The 26,419-nt window shown below is 37.2% G+C and overlaps 1 protein-coding gene across 1 annotated transcript; it reads left to right on the forward strand.

The window, feature by feature from the left end:
* Nucleotides 1-3,444: 3,444 nt before the first annotated feature.
* Nucleotides 3,445-25,792, forward strand: LOC146004080 (uncharacterized). The gene is made up of 3 exons (XM_083142706.1): nucleotides 3,445-3,574; nucleotides 9,772-10,315; nucleotides 21,121-25,792. The coding sequence occupies exons 2-3, from the start codon at nucleotides 9,834-9,836 to the stop codon at nucleotides 21,968-21,970; spliced, it is 1,332 nt and encodes a 443-aa protein (XP_082998832.1). The 5' UTR covers nucleotides 3,445-3,574; nucleotides 9,772-9,833; the 3' UTR covers nucleotides 21,971-25,792.
* The last annotated feature ends 627 nt before the right edge of the window (nucleotides 25,793-26,419 follow it).

The following is a 26,419-nucleotide window of genomic DNA, read 5'->3' on the forward strand; positions in this document are numbered from 1 at the left end:
ATCATGTTTCTCTGATACACATTTGTAATAAACTAACAGCCAATTAATTCATTTAATTAGTTTAGTTGGAAATAACGTGTGTATGTATATGGTTGTTATTTAAGTGTTATTATTTGAAGAATGATGTAATGTACTTTATAATTTATACAATATAGATGTTTCATTTCAATATGTATGTTATAGGTTGCATCTATTTGTCACTAGCACTAAACTGTACATTGTCAGAGTTGTACATAAACACTCTTCACATATAATATGTATATTTCCAAAATTTTTATTGTTCAAAAAATAAATATTTCATTCCATTTGTTTCTTTTTCCCTTTTCTGTATTTCGATTTATACCAGTATTTATATGTGTGTGTGTCTACAGGGTGTATTAGAATTGATAGTGCAAATGGAAACGGTGAAAGGTACATGATAGTAGAAGCAAAATGGCTTCATTAAACATGGGGTCGCAAACAGACCTTTTGTGAGATAATTCGGTATGTATGGTTATGATCCGCCACTGACTAAATTGTTTGTACACATCATTCGCGATATATTTGTGAATATATGTATACAATCAAGTCAGTGGCAGATCGTAACCATACATTCGCAATTAACTCGCAAATGGACCCCATGTTTACTGAGACTTTTTTGATTCTACTTTTCACTGTTTCAGTTTGTGCTATCACTTCTGATACACCCTGTATATAAACATCTTCCAGTGACATATTCTGAAAATTTGACGTGGATTACCACAACAGTTCTTATTTATTGTATATATTATTAGATATAATATGCAGGCATGCAAGTAAAAGAAAAACGAAAGCCATCAAACTACTACAAATTTTCTGGCAATTTCTATATATATATGAAAGATATGTAGAAACATGGGAGAACGTGACACTGGCAGCTTCCCTGCTTGCCATATTCATATTCATGATAGCAAATGATAATCTACATTCTACTAGTAGACTGTTACACGTAGACATCACTGAAGTAAGTGTTAACACGAGCTGTTGTAGGAATGGCATAAAATTAGCCAGTTTTTCAATTGTTGAAGTGTGAGATGTGCTTTGATCTCGCCTTTACAATTGCAAACAATTTTTCACCAAGTGGAGGCACATAGTGATTCAGATCCCACTTTAAACTGTAGGTCCAGTCCTGATTAGCCTTGCATAAAGTGGCTAGCTGTTTACATCCAATTCTATTTTGTTGATTTTATGTTTCTGTACCTCATCAGAATCAAATTTTTCACTAAGGAACAAACACAAGATATGTAAAATTTTCATGATTGATGATAAAATGATAATTTTGTTTCATGACTACCTCATCGTTATACCTTCACGTTTTCCCACACTGTAACTTGGAACAAAATGCATGTTCCATGCATCATCGAATTCATTGGTATTATTAACGTGGAAAAGTGTTCAAGTACAAAAGTAAAACAAAACCTAAATGAAACAATTCTTTTCTTTAAGAAACTAGAAAAACAGTGTGCCTGGTATTATCTATATACTGCCCAAGTAGTGTTAATAATGTATTTTTGTTAACATGGAGAAATTGCATTTTGCGTGAAAATGGTAACCTTTCCGAACTAAGTACAAAGCCATAACCAATATTTACGAGAAATGCTGCATTGCTAGTTGAAATTAGAAAAAACAAGTGTTTCATACAGTTTCAAAATTATTGCATTATGTACAGGTTAGCATTGAAAAAATTTGTTACCGTATAATGTACTAGGTAAATCAAAAACTAAAGGCAATTTTGTGTTTTCGCAAGAATAAACGAAGACTGGGTGTGTGTGTGACATCACCACGTGTATACTTGGAGTGACGTGGAAGTAGGAGTATCCATCACTGCCCCATTGAGTCGAGTGTTGCGAAGCAAAAAGGTCACACGTATGGATGCACCACTCCACAAATGCACCATCAAGGCACAGCGTGCCGTAGTGTGCTTTCTGTGGTCGGAGGGAGTCAAACCGCCAGACATCCATCATCGGATGTTAGCGCAGTATGGAGCAAGCACCATGACTCAACGAAAGGTGTATGAGTAGGTGGACCGCTTTAAAGCTGCGTGGTCGTCGGTTCAGGTCAGATGACGAGGTCCAGCAGGTGGTGGAGACGTGACTTCGTGATCAACCAAAAACCTTCGCGGACGGGATACAGAAGCTGTGATTGCACGATACCAAAAGTGCATTGCCGTGCAGGGGGCATATGAGGAAAAGTGATATGTGTAGTTCTTCTTGTGTGGAAATAAAGATGTTATGTGAAAATTGCTTTTACTTTTTGATTTGCCCTAATATATATTTTTTTTCCTGGAAATCACCTGGCTGATTTCCCGAGAAAACCTCTTCAATATTCGCCGCCAGGAAAGCTTCAAGAATTATATTTTTACATGTTTTGCCACTTAATGAACAAGGAGCAAAACAGTATAGTCTACATGTTTCTTTTTTCTAATTATTTGGGAAAGGGCTAGAATTTCATGCAGGTGGAAAATTTCTCTGTGCTGGCAAAATAAACATTATTAACAGTAATTCTATATTGCTGCAAGGATAATAAAAAAGTGGCTCATTCGGTAACGTGTCTGACTACCATGCTAAAGGTCCCGGGTTCGAGTCCCGGCCGGTTCAAATCCAGGAACTTTTCTAATGTTGGAAGCGGCCCTGGTACCTAGCTGGCGTCAAATGACATGGGTACCTGTGGGAAACCCTGAGGGGTAAAGGCGGTCAGGGGCGTGATGCTGATCACACCACCCCCCACTCACGACAGGATCAAGAAAGTGTGGGGCGTTACCCCCTATACGCCTTCATGGCATGGTGCTAGGCACAGGAGAGCACTTTACTTTTTTTAATAAGGTTGGCAACACCACCGACCTGCCTCAATCTAGAGAATAATCGACTGGTTGGCTACACTGCCAGCAGCACTGCAGGTAGTTCCGTTGGCGCCATTTCCAAGCAAAATTTAGTTCAAACTTTTAAACTCTGATATTTCCCTTAAGGGAAACCATGTCGGAAAGTGTGAATATGTTTTTTAAAAGTTTTTAAATGAAAATGAAAAGTACAGTCATATGGAATCATTATGAGTTATTTTTTAACGCGCTAATTCACACCAAAAAGGAACTTGTGAAAAATGCAGGGTACATAAAAAAAATACTGTGAAAATTTTAAGAATTTTCTATTGGTGACGAGCATCTGTTTTTTAAAGTCAAATTAATATAAGAACAGTTGCCCGTCTGAAGAGCGGGACACACAACTATCGTGATCTCAATAAATATGTTATGATCGTGATGCAGCGACGTGGAGGTATTTTTCTCTGGTCTTTTTGGTAGAAAAAGTAAAATCAAAGGATCCTATTTCTAATCTGTGCAAAGATCGTATGCCGAATTGGACCGGTACATTGGACACTGCTTAGGAAAGAAGAAAAAAAAGAAGGGGAAACAGAATAACGGGAAGAAAGTAAATGCAAATTTCTGCTCTGCTTCATTTCTCTGTAAAGGTCCTGGCAACATTGAGCGCACTGGAAATCGATTACAATTAATATTAATTAGTGCACAAGTACATTGCACTTTGTGAAAAGGTGAACTAATCAGGTAAAATAAATGTATTCCAAATTGTTACATATTTTTTTTTTCATGCCCGTTTCGTTGAAAATTAGATAGAGGCGTAGCTAAAGTTATTGCAGTTGTATGGTTTGTGTTAGGAAATATAGACACGTAAATTTTGTTACCGGTACTTTCTGTTATAGATTTTTATGTCGAAACAACATATTTCCGTATATTTGTGAGTATATCGTCCATGAATTTTTACGCAAATATTGTAATATATCGTTATTTATGTTTTGTTATGAAATCCTTTCCATGCCCATAATCAGTGAGCAAATCTTTTTTCGACGAGTCTTGGATAATGAAATCTTCACGGTGGGCAAAATTTTATTACAATAGAATAGATTCATATGTAACAATTTCGTTCTCAGTTCTCAATGTGTGTGTGTAACTGTAAATGTATTGAATAGAGGTCTAGATAAAGTTCTGTGAAGTGACATTTATTCTCAATTAAGGTGGGATTTTATCGCATTAGTGCAAGGATGATCATCGATCACCAAACTTTGCTACAGCGTATTCTTCATGCATCTTTCTTCAGGGGCATTCCACGAAATTTAGTTCAAAGTAACAGTTCGTTATATCGGAAACACATTTCTTCATTTTTACAGAAGAAACTACTTACGGAAATGAGTTTCTCCAAGCTTTCCAACGTTCGTGGAATCTATTTGACCGGCAAATCATATATTTTTCAAGAGAAATGATTCTAGTTTACTATCCTTCGGACACATTTATTTATTTTTACAGAAGAAACTACTTGCCTTAATAAGTTCCTGTAGCAGTGTCGAACATCGGGAAGATGTTTTGTGTGATGTGGGAATGTTTCATAGCTGAAATTCATGTTGTTCGTTGAAAATTAATTCTCCAACGGAGAATAGCGTTTGGCGCCTACACCTTCGTACACCATCACGCGTCGTGATTGTGTTTTGTTAGCCCCATGAACCCTTGGCACGTGGTTAGGTTAGGCAAACATAGTTAAAATTTGGTGTCGTGTTAGTATCAGGATCTAAAATTGCAAATAATTGCGAACCATTGACGCTAGCCCCACGAACCATTGGTGCTAGCCCCATGAACCATTGGTGCTAGCCCCATGAACCATTGGTGCTAGCCCCACGAACCATTAATGCTAGCCCCACGAACTATTGGCGCTAGCCCCACGAACCATTGATGCTAACCCCACGAACCATTGACGCTAACCCCACGAACCATTGGCCCTAGCCCCACGAACCATTGGCCCTAGCCCCACGAACCATTGGCGCTAGCCCCACGAACCATTAACGCTAGCCCCATGAACCATTGGCGCTAGCCCCACACAGTTGGTAAGTACGAACCATGCGAAACACAAAATATCCGATTTAAATGTGTCTCTGATATAACTAACTGTCACCTGGTTCAATTCCATATAAATAACAAAATGAATTAATCATAAAGTTAATAGTATTTTTAATTGCATTAGGTTCAAATGCAGTAACGATTCCATTGTTTTAGGATTTTTTCAGTCTCCTAACAGAAAGACTAATTATCGTAGAATTTTGGCAATCATTATCACACAATATTTGAACCTTCCTTAAAGTAATAAGCACTGTTTGGAATTCGAAAAGAAAAATATTTATGTTGCGATAAAATATTAGCTTATGCAAGCATGCTTGATCCCCATGAACAAGGCGTTCTCCATTGATAGAAGGTAGGATTCTAATCTTTTGACTGCGCTCAATAGTAGAAAGCATTTAGATATCTTATTTTAATGCTAAGAGAACTAAACCAGACCCACCTTACCTAACCACAAGAACATTTAGGGTTATTTTAAAAACGTGGAACTACCTAACTATCAAAGCATGTATCGGGAAGTGAAATCCAGTGTCAAGATAACACGTAAGTAATCGCTAAAACTCCACGGTATGTGTTAACAGACATAAATCAAAATCAAACCATGTTAAAATTGCATTTGTAGCATGATGAAATCGCAATAAAACAAAAGAAACTTGGGCTGTGAATGCATATAATTTGCATATTTCACCAACAAAAATTACATCAAATTTTGCTACATTTTTAAAGCATCACACACGTTTCACATTTTCGTTAATGATTTTCATGTACAGAGCATTCCCTGACATTCACTACGAGACTCGGCGGCGAGCGGCCCGGCGTCAGCACTTGTCTTTCCCGGTGAACGGGTCCGCGACAGTCGCTAGAGTCGGCTATTAGGATTACAGTTTTCATATTGTGTACTACCTTGACTACAGAAGGTATTGAAAATGATGTCCCTCAGCTGCAACACGTTCCTGGCATCTCGGAAGGAAATTGGAATTTACACGTGCAAGTTCGTCTACTGTAATTCTCCCGATTTCTCGTCCAATACTCTCTTTTAACTCACGGATGGTGTGCGGATTGTCTTTGTATACTTTTTATATATATATACATATATATAGCTGCTCTAAATGCTGTGGTTTTTGAAACACCCGTTTCTTGTGAGAGGCGGCAGATAAATTTCCGAGGAGACTGTTATAACCTTTGTCCTATCTCATCGAGTTTTTCCTCAGTAAGTACACGTGGGTTTTTCTTTCCACTTTTATTCAGAACTGACCCTGTTACTCTAAACTTTTTTACGAATTTTAATATAGTGGTCCTGTGTGGAATGGGAACATCAGGAAATTTCATTGCAAAACGTCGTTGCATTTCTCCACAATTCCTCTTTCCGAAGTAACACTCGACAAGATAAATCCTTTGTTGTAATGTAAACTTTTGTGGTGCCATATTAAGCCACAATCTTCAACACACGGACACGACACAACACAACTTCCGAGGCAGGATTATACTGGCGTCAGTCTGCAACGTCAACAGAAAGGGAAAGAGAGCGAAAATAACAGACTGTAGTGTGCGACTGTTGCGGAAACTGCTGACAAGCGCTGACGCCGGGCCGCTTGCTGCCGAGTCTCGTAGCGAATATCAGTGAATTCTCTGCATATGCCGTCATACTTTTTGATCTTGTTAAATTCTCAAAGAAGGCAACTTGTAGGTCATGTGGGAATATGTAGCCAGGGGTGGACACTACTAAATTACAGGGCCAGCCTCTTTTTTCTCAAAAGCCAGCATGGAGAGAGAAAAGAACATCTTATTGTTAGGAACACGTAATTTAAATTGTGAGATCCAAAGAGGAGAGCGAAGTTTTCCATTATATATTTTCCAGAGCAGCAGCAGGTTGCGCACTGTCCTTCGATCGTCAAGCCTGTGCATTCGGAGCTCCTCTGTTAGATTACTGTACGAATCAAATTTGGGATAAGTACCTTCAAGTTTATACTTCATATAACGTAACATTTTTGATTGTACTCGCTCTATTTTTGTAGTCTGTACTATTCTGTCAGTGTTCCATACAACAGACCCAAATTCAAGCTTTGAACGCACTAATGAGTAATATAATACAGATTTAGAGACAAAATGAAAATGCCAACATCCAAAAAGTTCTTCTTGAATATATTATTTTTATTTGGTTAAGTACACTGTGATCTTCTGAAATACCATTCACAGAAAAGGGTAAGTAAGTGAATTGTTGAAATTAGATCAAGGGATATAAAACGAAGGGTGCAAAATGATGCACCCAAAAATTTTAAAGCAATCAAATAAATTGCATCACGTGGCAAAACAAAACAAAAGTGTCAAGTGTTATACCAGGTAAATCAATATGTCAATGTTACAGTGAAATTTTCATCTCTGGAGAAATTGGCTCACATAAAAGCCAGAATGGAAATTATGTCTTTGTGCCACCCCAAGAAGGAAATGGATGAAATCTGTTCTGTTTTCTAAGTATCTCCTGTTTCAAAACGGAGGAGGCTGATTGCAGAAAAATTCTAAAGTGCTTTTGCTCACAAAACTATTCGCATCATTCAAGGAGTGCAAAGGAAACTGGTAAGTTGTGTTCCAGCAAGTATTAGAATTGAAGGAAAAGAAGGCAAATGCGACAATCCTTTGTGTGGACAGTACAATCATTTAATTGAAATGTTAAAAAGAGAAATGTAAATTAGCAAAAACTAATCAGTTTGATTACTACCACTTGTTCAAGAAAAATATACGTCATGAACTGGAGGTTTTTTATCATTTAGTGAGAGTAGGAACTTGGTGAAAGAACAAGGATTTCTGCATGATTTGACAAAGGGAATCAGTAGGAAACTGGAGCTGACAACCAACTGGACGTGGGTACCAAATAAATCAAACCCTTTGTAATGAGATTTTGCAGATCTTCAATTGTCATAACTTGTAATTTTTATTTCTGGTAAGTCAAATATTAAAATCCTATGTTACTATATTTTCTGAGGCTTTTTTAAACCAACTATAAAAAAGAAAAGACTACTCCCTTTTTCTAGGTATAACATGTAGCTTAACCTTACTTTGCAATGTCACAAATTAGGTCACATACGTTACCTCATATTGAACAAAACTAGTTGAATCTAAAAGTTGAGATTTTCAGTGTGAGTTAGGTTCATGCAGGGCTTCCTTTGTACAAAATTTCAGAATTTTTCAAGAGGACCCATCTCAGTTATTTAACCCCGAAAACTGTCAAAATTACATGAACGGCCATGTTTGAGCCCATGCTGTAAAAAAGGAGTGCATTACTTAGGAATTTATATTTTATTTACATACACCCTGCAGGTAGATCTACACATAAAAAAATATTCAAGCCATAAACTAAAACCCTTCATTAAAATTTTTTTTAACTATTGTTACTCAAATTTCCACCATAATTTTTGTAGTTAGGAAGCAATTTTAAGCATAACATACTTGAATCTCACAGAAAGTATGGTTTAATAACTACAAAATGAATTTTGTTTCAGGTCTCTAGCTCTACTGGTTTTTGTGATATTAAGGTTTCCATGAACTGCTACATGAGCAAAAAAAAAAGCCATGCACCATGTTGGAAAAATGGCTGCCCCAGGAGAACTCAAGACAATAAACTTTTTTGAACATTGGTTTTGATATCTAGAAACATGTACAAATATATGTACTAAAAATGATTTTTTTCTAAAATGGTCATGCAACCACCATTGGATGGTTTGGCATGATAGATTGATTTAGCCAGATCTGTCTTATCCCTCTTAAATAAATCTTAAGTATAATAAAACCCTACATTTCATACCGGCTAACTTAGGAGTGTACCAATCAGCATTCTTTTTTGGTATTTTCTTATTAACTTGGAGACTAACTTTACCCTTTTTCTGGGGAATACTCCTATCATAAATATCTAAAATTACTATTAGAAACTTTTCAAATGTTACATCAGCCAATGTGTGTTCTGTATCCAAGGATCTAGCCAGTTTATATTACAGAGCAATTCAAAATCTAACTTATGACTAGCATGTACAAATGCATTTTTTACATATATAGACACTCCACCATGTTGACTTGGTTTCCTACTATAACTGTTAACCAGATAGAAGTCCTCTAGTATTTTGAAGGAAATTTCACTTTCGTGGCACCAATGCTCAATTGGACAAACAGCATCAAAACTTTTTTTCATTAGCAAAATCATTAATAATTTCATGTTTTTTGCCGAATCGCTGTATATTGAGATACGTAACCTATCTTTAAATCCAATGGAGTGTGAGATTTAGAACAACATGCTCTAACTTCCCCATGAGAATTCTCAAAACCAAAATTAACACCTGATTGTTCAGAGTATGAAGATGATATTGTTAGGCATACTTAAGTTAGATTGGTTTGTAGATATATATATGGGCCAAGTTTCACTAGTATTACACTTGGCCACTATTACAATGCATCAATTTCCCAAGAAATTTGCATGTCATCGTATCATCACTCATTCCCATCTTCGCAAATTAGCCAAAAGTGGCACAAAAAGCGAAGTAAAATAAAGCAAATCAATCAATGAATCAATCCAAGAAATTTGCTTTAGAATATTCAAGGATAACATCAGAATATTAGAGTAGATATTATGTAATCAGAAAATACAGTTTTCCGTGCAAAATTGGTGGAAAATAAAAATAAAGTTTGAATTTTGCATAATTTCCATGATAATTAGACTCCATGAAAGTATTGCATGGCATTTTTGCGGAGTTTGTGAAAGACCAACATCCTGGAAAAGGATCGGCTCAGCCCTAGGTTATATATCACTCCTTTTGAAAAGTGCTCCTGTTTATTATGCTAGTGCATGTTCTCATCACTTATTTTTCTTGCAGGCATAATCTTCTAATGAGAAGTACTTAATGTTGTTAATGGGAGTTGGGTTCTTTTCCGAAACATGGATGTCGATAAAGAAGATTCATCGAACGGCCATTCCAATGAGCAATATATTGCATCAGAAGCCCAGGAAGACTCGGATAAGAAAGATGTACATGAAGTAAGGATAAAAGTGGAAACTATCGAAGATGATTTCTCAGAAGAAGAAGAATATGAATCGTATACAACAGAATCATTGGACCATGAAGAAGCACCTCCCAGTGCTCCTGACCTGGTCGAATGCAAAGTAGAAATCAAGGAGTTTCCAGAACAGGGTATGGCTAGCAGTTCCAATGAAAATTCTAGAGAAGAGGTGGCATCGGTTACAAAAGTACAAGGTCCGGAGTTCGTCACTTGTAATTTTCCTAAAGTGGAAGTTGAAGATGAGGAATTACCACCAGTTCCACAACCAACTTTTGTTCCATGTGGGGTGGAAAAGAAAGTGGCAGCTAGAGATGAAGCGTCCCCTGGGTTGGAAACAACGAATGATGCAGCTGAGATGAGGTGAGAATAGGTTGTAAATTTAATGTTAAATTGCCATAGACGTGGTTCAAACTCACTTATTTGCAATAACATCCTCATGATAAACTTTTTTTGTACATTTGAGAAGCACACACCTTGAAAGTCCGAGCTGAAAGAGGGGTAACAGACACGAGAAGCTCGGTCTGGCAAAAGCTAATATACTCTTAAACCTGGTAATGTCTTGAAATATTAAATACCGGGTGCTTCATAAATAAATAATTGAGGAGTTACAATAATTTATTGTAAGTAAAGTATTGAACTTATGTTAATGAAACGAGTCCAGAACGAAAAAGGAACTCGAACGGTTTTTTTGACACCTTCAAAGGTTCAATGTGTACACCACGGGTGACACAGCACACATTGACTCGATAGTCTACTTCCTGCCACACTCGCATCAACATGGGCCTCTTGATAGTGTATATCGCTGCGATGATACGCTCCCTTGGGCTGCGATATCACGGGCCATCAGTGAGACGAATGCCCTCTTTGATGAAACCCCACAAAAAAGAAGTCGCACAGTGTAAGGTCCGGTGATCGTGGGGACCAAAACATTGCACAAAATACTGTGAGTGATGGGGTGATTTGAGTGTTGCCTAGCGGCAGGGATATAAACTCTCAGCTTAACAAAATATACATGTGCAAACTGTTTGCATTCCTCGTTCGTTCTGGACGTAAGTTCAATAGCTTCCTTGCAATAAATTTTTGTAACCCATCAATTATTTATGCAACACCTGGTATAGTTGTGCTTGCACATTTTTTTGCACATTTGTAAACACTAATTTCATGCAACTGGAGCTCTTGTGCTCATGTTTGTCCCCAGCCCCCAAAGGGTGCAAACAATTATATTTTGAGGTTGTCAGTAAACCTTTTTTTGAAAATGCAGTGAAACAGTCCAGTAATTCTGTTTGGAAAAATTAGAGGGAACCCTGTTTTGAGAAAAGTGTTTTCTTCAAAATGCCTTGATTTTGTCAGCAGTAAGTATCAATTTTTTGTAAATCAGTTAAATGAAAAGGTCCGAGTGTCAGGTGTCTCTGAATGTAGTAAGGCATACCAACGTTTCATCTAGCTCCCAACACACACATTTGCATGGACGGGATGGAGAATTGGGCAGAATTTGTAAGGTTTAATTCAGAAAGTATGGCAGTGTCACATGCGTGTCGTCCGTGGCTGTGTGGTCTAAAGCACTGTGCTTTGGACTCTGACTGGACTGTGGGACAGCATGGGTTCGAGTCCGCCTGGTTTAAGTCTCGGGGGTTTTCGGCCTGTGTATAGGATGGGTGTCAAGACACCATCGTGAGGAATTGGGGAGCTAGGAGTGAGGAGCGTAACCTGGTGTGGGAAATCTCCTGTAACGGCTGAGTGTTTGACATGCTAACCCCACGTTACCCCACCTCTAGGTAGGATTGTGGGAGGGAGCTTTATTTTTCTCCAAGTTCCTCCTTCCCTTACATCATAGTGGCTTTTTTAAATACTACTATCTATTTTTTCCAACCACAATACTAAATACTCGCAAGAGCAGATCAGTAGAGTACTGCATTGGACCACTTTCGATCAAAAATACTCGATCGAATCTCCCACGCTCGAGCGTGATACGCTCAAATATATAGAATATCAAATATAATTTCAATGCTACAATAATCGTACAAATATATGTGTAAAAATTAGTCTCACGATCCATATTTGAAGGCCCATTACCACAGATAAATGACGGCTGTATGTGAACTCCTGGGCTTCGAGCGTATACCGATCGTTTCAATGTTCGAGCGAAGAACCTGTCCATTCCGTAAGCCATCTAGTATCGTCCGTGCAAACTATTAGATGATCGAGCAAAAAGGCCTCGATGCACAACTCTACAGAACAGTATGTTAATTATAGGGATGGGCTGATATGAAATCTTGGCTCATACTGATAAAGTACGGATATAAAATTCCAAATGGTCCTTGAAGAACCTGATTGACTCATTGACCTCCTTAATAAAGGTTTGTTTCCAGTTGACTGCAGTGCAAAAGAAGTTTCATATTTAGACATTTACTTTTTCAAAAAGTGGGGCATGGAAATTATCCATAAAAATTATAACAAAATGGCAGAATTTTGCACTAAATTATAGAGTTGGAAGTGGTCGGAAAAAAAACAGCCCTTTTTTTTTGGAAAAAAACTGAGTTTCCACGACTTTTCTGGCTGGGTTTTTTTTTGGCTTTTTTCACAAAAGTGTCTGAAATCAATGAAAATACAGAAGTTGGCAGTATTTTTCCTCTTCCATGGTTTTCGTTTCTCTCTCTACTGTAAAATAGACACTCATTTCTAAATATAAAATACAATTTACGATATGAAATTCATAGCTAGACATAAACAGTGTTTTCAAGAAAGCTGGCTTTTTTGAATGGGCGGATTGTTCCAAGCGTTATCTTCATATTTCAATAGGCTTATTAAATATATCTATGTAGTATAAACATATTCACATAGCTAGAGTAGTTTTGCATACATTTTTAATAGAATCTATGATATGATTTTCAACATTTGAATTTGTCATATGAACATGTACCTACATGAAGCAAAAAAGAAAATACTGCTCTACCTTTTGAAAATCTACTATCAAATCTCCTTACATTAAATTTTGTGTTCAGTAAAATATATTTCAATTCTGGCTTTCCAGTACATCATGTATGATTTGGTTAAATGGCTGTTAAACCTGGACACGGAGCAACTAGTGATGTATTTTGGCTGCTTCTTGCAGTGGTTCTCAACCTTCGTGAGACCACAGCCCAGTAAATTTATTTCTTACAAGTCGATGCCCTAAACCCAAAAATTTCAAACATAAATACATTTCTGATCTTTTAAACTATATATGTAAATTAATATGCACCCTTAGTTAATATTAAATATTAATATATAAACTATGACAATCATAAAGAATAATAAATAGTTCAATTATGTATAGATTTGCTGTCAAATATAAGATTAGATTTAAATTAGTTGTCAACCCCTGGGTGCAAAGGACCCTTGTGGCCCGGTGGTTGAGAAACACTGGCACTAAAACTGATGCAGAAGGGAATAAGGTAGACCGCAAGTGGCAAAAAAGAAAAATAAATCTGGCTAATTTGGACTAGACCTACAGTTTGAAATGAGATCCGAAGCACACTGCCTCCACTGAGAATTGAACATCATACCCCTTCTTATTACCTATCAAAATCCTGCCCTTTTCACAACAGCACTTTCAATTTGTTTTCTGTGATTTACAGCCTAAATTAAATCTTAATCTCTGATAAAGAAGCAAAGAACCTTGTAAAGTATAGAGAGCATTCAGACCGAAGCAATATATGACAGGGGGGGAGGTCACATTGAAGTGACAAGTGAAGTGGAGGATGCACGCCATTGAGAAAACAGTATAGTCCGAGCAACATGCAAGTGACATGTTTAGCTCATTGTCGCACTTCAGTTCAGAAGGTTGAATAGATTACTGAGGGTCTGCTTCCAAGTGACACATGTCACTTTTTTCTTTGGTCTAAAAGTCCTCTGAGAAAACGGTAAAGGCCAAGTGACAAGCTACACTTGCAGCTTATGTTGCTTCAGTTCGAAAGGTTGCATTTACTTCAAAGGGTTGTTTTCCAAGAGCCACGTGTCACTTTCGTCTCAAAGCTCCATTAAACAGGATATATACACACATTCACGTAATATGTATTCTTCTGCGTACATGTTGTGAACAGTAAAGATTTTTAATTATACCGAGACATGGAATATTTTGATATTAACATTTGTTTCATATTTTATGACATCAACATTTAAATTGAGGCACAAAAATGTAAAAGCTTGTTTAACCCTTCAAGCCGGGAGTTAAATACCCATCAGCCGATGTGAGAGGCGGTAATTTTAAATCACCAAAACGGCAATTTTCGCATAATGTCACAAAATTGAACATATCTTAAAAGCCATTTCCTCAATTACAATGAAATTTTCAGGACTTGTAAACGAAACTTCACACTACACAAAAATGTATAAATAATGACATTTATACTATAATAACAAAAATAATAATAAAAAAAATACATGTTGCGTTTACAAAGTACTCCTTCTGTCTTGTGTTCTTGTTAGTTTAGAAGTCCAACGTTGTGTGGTACAATTTAAAATATGCTTCGAAACACAGTCCTACTTCACTATCTGAACACCAATAAACACTTCTGAACTATACTCATAAGCATAAATATTCCCAGAAAGAGATATATTTCTTCCACGGTAACTGGTTGCCATTTGCGCATTCGTGAATGTGGTTTCAATGTGCAATGTTGAATACAAGTGTCGGCATATAGGTAAGTTTCTCTGACAATGAGTTGTACCAGGTGGTTATAATTAAAGTGACGGTGTTCAGAGTGGTACAGCACGGGCTGTAATGACAGTAGCAGTCTGAAACTTCGTAGATATGCTAATGAAGCAATGCGCTCGCGAATTATGAAAAAAAAAAAAAAAAAAATAGTTCCAATTCTCGCCACCAGGGTAAAAAATGGCACTGTAAGCAGTCAAAACGTAGAATTTTCCGTAACTCTGACGTCAAAGTCGGTGACATTGCCTAACCATTGTGTGAGCTCCCTGGTTGTGGTTGGTGACGCTTGTTGCTTTTTCCTTTAGTAATGTTCATGTAATTCGAATAGTGAAATTGTAGTGATATTTTATTACAAAGAGTATTGTTTTCTGCGATTTATAGTGTTTTTCCTGTAACTATACCAAGTTTTGACTGCTTACAGCGCCATTTTGTACCCTGGTGGCGAGAATTGGAACTATTTTTTTTTGGGCATAATTCGCGAGCGCATTGCTTCATTAGCATATCTACGAAGTTTCAGACTGCTACTCTCGTTACAGCCCGTGATGTACCACTCTGAACACCGTCACTTTAATTATAACCACCTGGTACAACTTGTTTGTCAAAAAACAACAAAAAGGCATCAAGAACATTATTGACTGCACAATCCACAAAACACAAGTTTATTTGCTTTGAAAGAGTCATCAACTTCTTTCCAGTTCCAGGTTACATTCGATGACACAACAGGTGAAGATGTAATGCCATCTAATTCGCTTTCACTATCATTGACACTATCTACTTCCTGTTCTACATAGTTTACTTCACTTTCACTTGTAGATAGAAATGAATAAATTGAACCTTCACTGTAACGTTCCTCTAAAAATGCACCAATTTCGTCCGCTTCGATGCCCTTTACCTGCTCGTTCGATGCCATTTCTCAGCTGGTTTTTTTTACGTAATAAAGTGATGCAATCGCATATAATTTCATGTATTTGGAAGCAAACCGACAGACAGCAGAACATTGCAGTCTACTCTTGAGTTACATGCATTTTCATTCATATGGGAAAACAACATATGGCAGAATATGCATCATTTCGTCACTACTACACGGGACGTATACATGTACGTCGAACCGCCTCTAGAAGCACTATGAGGGTCTGTACACGTGTACGTCGAACCGGCTTGAGGGGTTAAAGTCCATTTCATGGTCAGATGTGCTCATCAGGACTACACGTTTAGTTTTAACTCTAGGTGACCCGTGTACAAGAAACTTACATACAGGGGTCACTTTTTTTCATCACAAAAATTCAAGAAACCATATTATTATTGAATCACTGTTTCCTTTGCTGATTATATATGTGCAGTTATTTATGAATTATAATAATTACAAAAATTACTGTCATTAATAAAAGTAATAGCCAATTATTACAAGACTGTCTCTCATATATTTTATCATTCACTAAAACTCACAAAATCCGTAATATTTTTTTATTAATGCTTTTTTGTTTGTAGAAGTGCTGTTGTTTATTAAATACCTATAATAATTACCATTATTACAAACTAATTATACTCTCACTGGCATGAGTCTCTCGAATGAGACTCAAAAGGTGACACCTGATATGCCCACCAAGTGCATGTTACTTCCTAATTACATTGCATTTATGTTTTAATGAACAAAAGTAGTACAGAAATATTGGGAACATCCTAGGCAACAATGTAATTTATTTTCAAACAGTTCAAAAATCTAAAAAAAAATAGAGGTGGTGGGCCTGCAAGGGCCTTTCCCCCCCCCCCCCCTCGGTAAGCTATGGTTAAAATTGTATCAACCACTATGCAATACATGTCCAGTGTCTACTGGGATTGGCCAATATCTGTCTCTTGGCTGCTACATCATTTAAATCTTTCTTAGCTAGTTGTAAAATATATTACTACAAACCTGTAAACTCATAACAGTAACTTCAAGTGTAATAGGTTAACTGTAATTGGTAAAAAGCCAAAAAAGCCAAACTATTCAGTTTTTTTCCAAAAAAGCTGGCTTTTTATCGGAAAAGAAACCATCCATTCAAAATAGCCGGCTTTTTTGCAACTCTACTAAATTATATGATTTTTCAGATGTATTGGATCTGTAAAATAATCAGTAATTTTACCAATACACCTATATGCCTATATTAGCTGATACCGATAGAGTACCGATTAATCTGTCTCATCCCAAGTTAATTATAAAATCAGATTTCTCAAATTACTCAACTTCACACAATGGAACAAGGAAACCAACTAGACCAGTGTAATCCATAAAAATATATTTTAAAAAGTAATGAAAAAAACCACAGCAGTTGGTGAACTAGCGTGAAATGAAATGTTCACACATTCAGGGTTTGAAAGCTTTAAAATTTAATTTCCAGCCACCCTTTTAAACAAAGGACTGAATTCAAAAAAGAGGAAAAGCTTGCAAATGAGAAATAAGTTTTAGCCAATCAGTGAAGATGCTTTCAAGTACTGTTACAAAATTTTTGTCTTACTGTACAAAATATGCGGAAGCAGTTTTACACAAAACTTTCAAAAGATTTCAAAATTATTAGCTTCAATTTTTCAATTACTTTTTGAGATGTGGTGGAATGCATGAGAGAAACAGTAATGGTTTCAGTAAAGAGCAGATTACAGTTATAGTTTTAGTGTAAAATAGTAACTGTAGGTAAATGAATAATTCCATTATTTTGCAACTTTATTATAAATACATAAGAAATGTTTTTATCTGTTTATCTCTCCATAAACAACCTGGCAACAATAAACATTTCTCAGTGGTATTACAATTGTAAAAACTTAATTTGATTTGATTTGATTTGTTCTATTTTATTTCACCTTTTGTGCCACTTTTGGCTAATTTGCGAAGATGGGGATGAGTGATGATATGATGAAATTGATGAATGGACACTCCCAAACATCCATGCCTAGGCCAGAATTCAAACCCGGGACCCTTGGTGTCCTAGCACGATGTGCTAACTACTCTGCCACAGGGGCCGGCTCGAAAACATAATGTTCCTATCGATAAGTTCTTAAATTTTTGTAGCGAACATCATGAATTGGCATTTAAGCTATTACAAAAAAATTGACCTTCTTTCATGTTACGGGACTGTAAACATGATAAGATATTAATGTACACACAAAATGTACTTATGTATCTGCCTAATGGTTTATTTCATGTGATTAATTTCAATGACTAATGTCACCATCGGGTCATTCCATCGGTCAAGCCAATTTTTAGAGCATAAAATTTTAAATAATATTTACATAGATGCACAGACATTGAGACAAGGGGGTGGGGTGGCCATGTCCCCTTCCTTTGAAAATGAATGTCAACCTAAAAGTATAAATTCATTATGAAAGTTGAGTAAATTACTCACAAATTTAATATACATATATTAATAACTTACGTTTTGCAAGTATCTAGGTAACTCCTGCCACGTATCGGGATGCAACTGCTCCCTTCCTCAGGCTACTCACGTTTAGGTTATGTATATATCATAACCACGTCGAACTCTCCTTGGTTACAGGATATAGGATTGGTAAAAGGTGTGGGGTTAAGAAACAATAAAAATCTAAAACCCATTACAGGTGCACGTCAGACTACCATGCTGGTTCTCCGATTAGAAATTGCTTCTTGGAATGTTAAAGCTTTAAAACTGTGAATAGCCACGGTCTGCGTGTGCTGCAATACTCCCCTTCTAAAGTCCATGTGACTGAGGGCTCAATATTTTTGTCACGGATAGTAGGTTATATTTTCATAGATTAAGAAACACAAGTCTCAGCAATGTTACGGCATAACTTGAGTTTTAAGTTTTTAGTAGAACTCTGTAATGTAGTGTGTGTTTTAGGAAGGTTAAGGGTAAGTCACCAATTTTGAGACCACAATAAGTGCAGCAAATTTAGAGGTTTTTAGCTGAAATTAATCACATCTAGATACACCTCGGGAATGATTTTGTTTTTCATTTGCATTTGTTCAAAGTATTTGAAGATTGTAGATAAAAAAATGATTTTTCTTATGCTGAGGTAGATTCCAAATTCTGATGACACTTTCAAATCTCTGCCTAAACTACATTTTTGGAGATTAAGAAAAGAGACACTTTAGAATTTTAGGGCTTCCCTTAAGCTATAATTTGACAATAAATGTTTTGAAATATAGTGCACATTTGGGGATCGTTGTTTACCAAATTGGAGGTCACCAATGTTTTGAACCTATAATAAAATGCCAGTATGGTGTACCATTGTCGACTACCAGAAAAAAAAAAAGACACTGGTCATAACATATTTTGTACCTCCACCCCTCGGTAGTATGATTCTTGGATACACCAAAGTATGTGCCTCCTCAGGAAATGGAACCCCTGTTTTTGGTCCAAAAAAATCCCATATTAAAATTTTATTAATTTATTAGTGTACTAAAATATAAATATGGTATGTTGGCATTTTTTTTTTTCTGGAATCCTTGTTTGGTTAACATTGCTGTGAAGTTTCAAAAAGATTGAATAATTCATAAGGGAGATAGAATTATTTTTCTAAGACAGTGTAGCTCTCACTTGGAAGCTCTGAGAAAAGAAGAAAGGATGAATCACTGAAAGTTTGAGGGGCTATAAAACTGAAACCAGACAAGTTAGAGACAAAAGAAATTATGTGATTTCTCACCACCATGGAAGAATTAAATGTGCCAAGTTTCATCAAAATCTAAGAGCATGGGTACCATGGTCTGGTTGAACTGACATGGAATGGCCCCATTCATATTGGAGCTTGTAGTTATCAAATTGCTTGCATTGGCTGCTATAGTGGAACCACAATCAAAACAACCTCCGCAGACCCGCAACTCCTGTGCACCGTACTCCCGCGAGGAGGGGAGGGGGAGAGTTGACCATGCTTCCTTATGGCCTGAGCTGAAGGAAAGAAGGGAAAGTTGCGCGGGGACTTTTCCATCCAAGGTTTTTTTCCTTGTGGTCGATCTATAAAGCCTGTCTGGTGAAAGAGTAAACTTCAAAATTCTATTTTCCTTTTTTCTGTTGAAAGCCAGGGTCACATAAATCACTGAACCAATCAGCTTTGTCCTGTGGCCATGGTGAGGGGAAATTCTAGTGGTATTCTAGTCGTTTTAGAAACAGGTGACACCCTCAACAAGGCCAAGCATGGCGAAGCCTAATGGTTGCCGTTGCATAACAAGCAAAAGTACCTCCTATTCCCTGCCTATCTCTGAAATGCGAGCGAAGGGTGCATGTTGACAGCAAAAGGTGTCGTGTACAACTGGACAAAAGTGAGGCATGTAGTAACACCTCTTTCCCCACTTGAAACTCCCGCAACTGGAGGCGAGAAGTCTGGGTTTCTCGAAGTTTGTTCTTCGGCTGGTCAGTTTGCTGTTGTAGTATCGTATGTCACAGCTTGGTTTTACTTCCTCAAGTAGCAGAAGGCATCTAGAGGTGTAACAAAAAAAAATTCACCACTCTATATAGGAAACCAGTACATGCTGCATCCGTCGAAAGAAAAAGTCTGTGTGGTTCAACTTTTTTTTAGATGAGCCTTCTCCTACTGCTACATGGAGCAAGATCTCCAAGAAGAAATAGCCACCATCAAGTAATTGGGAATCAAGAATGGCTACCCTGAACCTCACATGGTGTAGAAAGGAGAAGCTCAAATTTTAAATCCAAACCTTCACAGACTGGACACTGAGGACAAAAAGAAGTGGATTGCCTTCCCCTACCTTCCCTTCATCTTGAACCCACCTTGCCAAAGCCCTCTGACCCTTCAGTATTACCATAGCGCACAGTCTTAGCAAGCACAAATAATACTTCCTCGATCCACTCTATAACCTGGGGTTGTATGATGAGTGCAGATCTATCTGTTCCATTAACACACACATAATCTCCACTCGCCAAGCAAAACATACAAGATGTGACAACCCTAATAGATACAAAAATCAAGCAAGCACATGCCATCATGCATTTCCCCATGAACTAAACACAAGTAAAACCAAGCACTGGCAGCAGATGATCCAGCAACAGCAGCGCACTTAGTGGCCATTGGTATAACTAGGGAGACTGGAAGCCAGCCAAGCTGATAACTACAAGTGCATACATATGTACATTTTATTTTTGTATTAAAAAAGCTGAAATATTAATAAATAATATTAACCATATTTTTTATGATATAATTTACTGTGTATTATCATGCCATGTCGGTAGCAGTTTAACTTTTATGTAAGGAAAAGCTAATTTCTACCAACTCCATTATATCCATTTGAGAGTTCACAAAAAAAACAACTAAATTGAACTTTTACACAAAGAGTAATTGCAATCCTGTCCTTAGCATTATTTTGATCAGAAAAATATCCCATATTTTACTCTGCTGTTACATTTCTTAGAACGTGTTTTTTTAAGCTTAGTCTTGAGGTTCTTGGTATCAGCTTGAAAGACTTGTTTTCTTTGGAAAGGCATAAGTATAAGCATAACATGTTCTCTTTCAGCAATTATTCCGAAATCGATCTGCCTTACGTTTGCGAACATTGCGGAAAGGGCTTTCCTACGAAGGAGTTACGAACATACCATAGGACAAATCCCAGCAAAACCCCATGCGTGTGTCAGATTTGTGGTAAGTCATTCTCAAGGTGTCGCTACTTAGCAAAACACAAACTTCGTCACGCCAGGGGTAAAGTGTTCCCTTGCAACTACTGTGGAATATGCTTCACCGAAGAAGAGTTTCTTTCTGCGCATTTGAAGACTCATTCTGAAGAACAGCCGTTTCAGTGTGAGCTGTGCGGCAAAGGATTTTCTAGCAAGGACACGTACGGGAAGCACTGGAGACGACACACCCAAGTACCGGCTCATGTTTGCGATGTGTGCGGGAAGTCGTTCTTCGACAAGTGTGTGCTAGTTGCTCATCAAAGAATGCACTCGGACGAGCGTCCATACTGTTGCGATGTTTGTGGAACAAAGTTCAGGCAGAGTGGAACGCTGAGGGTTCACAAAAGGTCGCATCAGGAAGGTCGCACGCCGACTTACAATCGTTCCCCGCCTGGACCGTACATGTGCACTCACTGCGGCAAAACCTTCCTCAAGTACTACTATTATCAACAGCACTGGAAGAGGCTCACGGCAGAGCGTGAACACACGTGCGCAGTTTGCGGCAAAGGTTTTCTGATGAAGTGTCTGCTTATCAAGCACCAGAAAAGGCACGAGGAGCGTCCGTTTTCCTGTGATATGTGTCGGAAGAAGTTTCGGTTAAGCAGTGCACTTGAGGAACACAAGAAATCACGCCATGCAGTTGAGTTTGAAGCTTCTTCCATTGTGGAAATTAGTTCGTGTGATGATGTTTGACTTGCACCACACATTATGTAATCATGTGCCACATTCTTTTTTATTAATACGGGTTATTTGATGTGACCTGTATCTGTACTGTGGGTTAGGTGCAATTTGTATCAATTTCTTAATTGAAAGCGTTCTTGAAGGGATCCATCAAATTTGTGATTTGAAAGAAAAGATTGTGTTCTGCAGAGACATGGAAGAATGATGCATAACCATTTACTTCTTCCATATTGCTTACACAGTACACAATTTTATAATTTTTTGGTTAATATTTCAGTCCCCTTTTTAGAATTAAAACTAGCCCTTTCAATCTTTTATGTGCAAAATAGTATAATACGGTTATTTTAAATAGTTTATATTTTTCCTTCGATGGTTTTCCAGAACTTTCTCATGCTTGCTCCAAGGTAAACACACACAACACACCTTACGTGGCTAGTCACAAAATACTACAAAATTAGAATTAAAAAAATAAAAACTATCTTAAGTACAGGGTGTTGCAAAAAAGAAAGGTAACTGAACAATTTGCGTCATGCATACTTTGAGTTACCCTTTTATTGCAACACCCTGTATTTTAACAGTAGAGTCAAGGTGTGTGTGTGTTTATCTTGGAGTAATCTGGAGAAGGTTCAGGGAAACTAGGATGAAACACCACAGGAAACATTAAAACCAATTAAAATAACCATATTATATTATTTTGCATCTACAAAAAGTGGTTATGTGAACCTTCAAGAAGAACCTAGAACCTTCTACATTTCAGAGAAAATTTGCTTGCCATTTGTAAATGAATATAATGTAGCATAAATTATTTATGTCCTTTAATTTGTACATGTTATATTTTGTGATGGATCATTACTGTTAGATTCTTGCAATGACACTTGCTATCACACTGAAGTGACCAAGACCCCTGCAGTCTAAAAGTATTCAACCACCAGACCAAGACATTATGACTGTTATATACCAGATATTACACTTCATGGGACCTGTAAGCATGGGTGCCGGCAGAATTACTTGTAGGGGTGTGCACACAGTATTTTTACCAACATTTAAGAAGCCCTCTTTTACTCTTGCTTCAACAAATTACACATACTTCATTCTACAAAACTAAGTATGTAATTTGAAAGGCTAATATACTCTAGTCTGTAGCATCTAACTAAACACACATGCTGAAATTGAAAACATTTTTTTTTACTCACCGAACTAATGTGATGGTTGGGGCTGCCATTTTCTCATATACTGTGGTATGTTGGGTTCAATGGTGGTTAACTTAACTCGTAAATCTGAATGTGTGTCAAGTCTATTTCTGCACTTTCTTTTCACTTGAGTCAGATATGAAAACCCCTTTTTACACAAATATGAGGTGGAGAGCGGCTTGGGCAACTTTAATGCCTCATCCTTGCTCATTTAAATCACTTTTTAAGAACATTCAAAGCACACTCCTCTTGTGCATGTTGCTTCATGCCACTCTCTCTGCAAATTATGTACATTATATTTTCTGAACTGCTGCAGTCATTTGTTTTTTGGTGCATATCATGCAAGAACAAACTTCATGCATTGCACAAAAATGAAATTTATGAAAGAGATAAATGAACTTCAGAAAGCTTCATGTAAAGACTTACGGACTAGCAAATTGCCGTAACTTGTTTAATGTGAATAGTTTCTATACTTGTACGAGAGAGAGAGAGAGGAAAACATGATAATGCTAAAAAATGCAAAGAACATTAAACTGAACTGGCTTATAGTACTCAGAAGAGCATCCAGCCAATTGATGTTGAACCTGCAAAAGTGTATACAAAATAGCCACAGATGAATTTGTTTCATGCTCAAGTAAGATGTTAGCTCCCATGTCACAAGCCACTATCATAATTAGAATGTTCCTTATAGGTCCCCACAATGAACTGTACCCTGGTTCCTTTTCATTAGTAGCAAATGAAAATAACCTGTGTACATACAAGAAATATGTGTATACATTGCAGTAATACTTATGGCATTCTATAGCAAATCATTTTCTTCCTTGTTAAAGAACATGAGAAAATTATTGCATGGTTAACTAGTACAAAATATCTATTGGGCTAGGGCACACAAATCACTCTTTATTGCAGGTCACAGCTACTAAAAAACTGCAAAAAACAATAATTTCCCATTTTAGTTTCCTCACAAATATGTAAATTATCTGAGAAATATATTAACAAAAGCCCATGCTTATTTTTATTATCCACAAGCTGTAATTTCTTTTGTGCTACAATGTTGTTGCCCATGCCCACAATTATGTGATAGTCATGAAAAATGGCAAACAATGATTATTTTGTTCATCAAAAGAGTAGATTTATGTGCCCTGCAGCCTTCTTGTCAACATTTGTTAAATGATGCACATTCTTGTGTATGTACAGTGCATGTGTGATGTGTAAGTGTAGCTTGTACCCAGTACCAAGAGTATAAATGTATGTGTGCATATATTCTTTGTGATAGGTCTTTGACTTACGCTGCTGTCTAGATTTTTTTCTTTCTTCAAAAGTAAATTGATTTTCCAGGAATTCCAGCAATCAATATCAATCTTATCAATATATACGAGGATGGATCATTAAGTATCGCACAACAATTTTGTAAAAATGAAGTTTAATAGGTAAGACAACATAAATTATAAACAATGAAACCACATCTTTTAGCTACTTTTCAGCCAAGTCTTTCAACACATTTCTCCCATCGTGGCACTAGTTTCAATATACCCTGTTCATAGAACTCATTTGGGAATACAGCCATCTGCGCACAACCAATTGCACTTCTTCATCAGAATTGAAGTGTTGGCCACCTAGGAATTTCTTCATTGGGCCAAACAGATAGAAGTCTGACAGTGCAAGGTCCAGACTGTGTGGTGGGTGCTGGACCACCTCCCAACCAAATTTCTCGATTTTGTCACGAACATATGCCGCAACATGGGGGGCGAGCATTGTCATGGAGCAGTATGACATTTGCAGCATTACGTTTCTCATTGCGTTTCTTTAACAATGTTTTTTGATGGCTTGCAGCATTCACAGTGGTCCCTTGTGTAAGAAATTCCATCAACAGAACACCATGCATATCCCAGAACTCAATTCACTACCCCTTTTTTTTTTGCAGTTTGCATCACTTTGAATTTCTTCTTTGCTGGGAACTCTGGATGTGTCCACTCCATAGAGGCCCACTTTGTTTCAGGAATGTAGTGGTATGCCCAGGACTCATTACCAGTTAAGATTTCTTCCAGAAAGGTTTGCCCTTCTGCGGCATAATGCACTAAGTGGTCCAACCTTGTCATCATTCACTTCCCTTTTTGGTCATCTGCGAGGTTCTTTGGCACCCAGCGGGCACTAACTTTATGAAAATTCTGTTTGTCGTGCACCATATCCCATACTGCACCATACAAAATGTTGAACCGCTCTGACAAGGTTCTCAGTTAAATCTGCCGGTCGTTGAGAATTGCCTGCTCAATGGCTGTAACATTCCGTTTCGTTGCAGCTGTTACTGGTTGCCCGGAACATGATGCGTCATCAAGGTTCACATGGCCCCCTTGAAAGAATGTGCACCACCTGGAGATGTTGCTACGCTCCAAACAGTCTTCCCCATGCACGCCCAACATTTCCCATTTCCCTGTGAATTTCACTAGAGTTTTGTCCTCTTGCCCACAAAAAAAAAGCGAACTAAAGCTCTCTGCTCTTCACACGTTGATGACCATCTTCGCTAAGTAGTTCACACTTCTGCCTCAAGAGTTGTACGTGATCAAAGAAATGACGTCTCTAGCGCATACTTCAAACTATACGTCTGTAAAATTTCAACATCCCAGCCACAATAACATCGTGGGAAAAAATTATAAAAAAGGAAAGTTAAAAATTGTACTTACGTATGTGAGTATATTGTTCCTCCTGTAGAACGACGTTTCAGAGATTGACTATTTCCTTCTTCAGGTTCATAAAAAAACTAGGTACTTGAACCTGAAGAACCTGAAGAAGGAGATAGTCAATCTCTGAAATGTCGTTCTACAGGAGGAACAATATACTCACATACGTAAGTACAATTTTTAACTTCCCTTTTTTATATTTTGGATTTGTGAGTAACACGCGACTAACCTACAATATGGGAAAAAATTGTTGTGTGATACTTAATGATCCACCCTTGTATATATAATGATTGATTTAAAATTTTTGGATGCATCTGCACATTAAGACATTTTGGACCCTTCAATGTATATAGGAAAATATTCCCTTATCTAAAATTTTTACTGAAAATGTTAAAACAAGGGGTGTAAAAATCTCCTTGGGGAAAGTTAAAAGTGCAAGGTTGTTAAGAGACAAAGACAAAACATTAAAAAGTAAGAATTTTCTAAAAATTCCCCACAGACAGTGGAAGAGGGCAGCTCTTTGCAAAAAACATTTGATAAAACACTGTCACCAGACAGTTTGGAAGACTAACAGTCTGCCTGAGGAAAGTAAA

This window comes from Lepisma saccharinum, chromosome 21 (assembly GCF_977018435.1).
Source record: "Lepisma saccharinum chromosome 21, izLepSacc3.1, whole genome shotgun sequence".
NCBI classification, from domain to species: domain Eukaryota; kingdom Metazoa; phylum Arthropoda; class Insecta; order Zygentoma; family Lepismatidae; genus Lepisma; species Lepisma saccharinum.

What these genes read in the sequence shown, in the direction of transcription:
- LOC146004080 (XM_083142706.1), top strand. Translation starts at nt 9,834, where the DNA reads ATGGATGTCGATAAAGAAGATTCATCGAACGGCCATTCCAATGAGCAA. An exon ending in AATGATGCAGCTGAGATGAG is followed by an intron (nt 10,316 to 21,120) that starts GTGAGAATAGGT and finishes GTTCTCTTTCAG; the next exon opens with CAATTATTCCGAAATCGATC.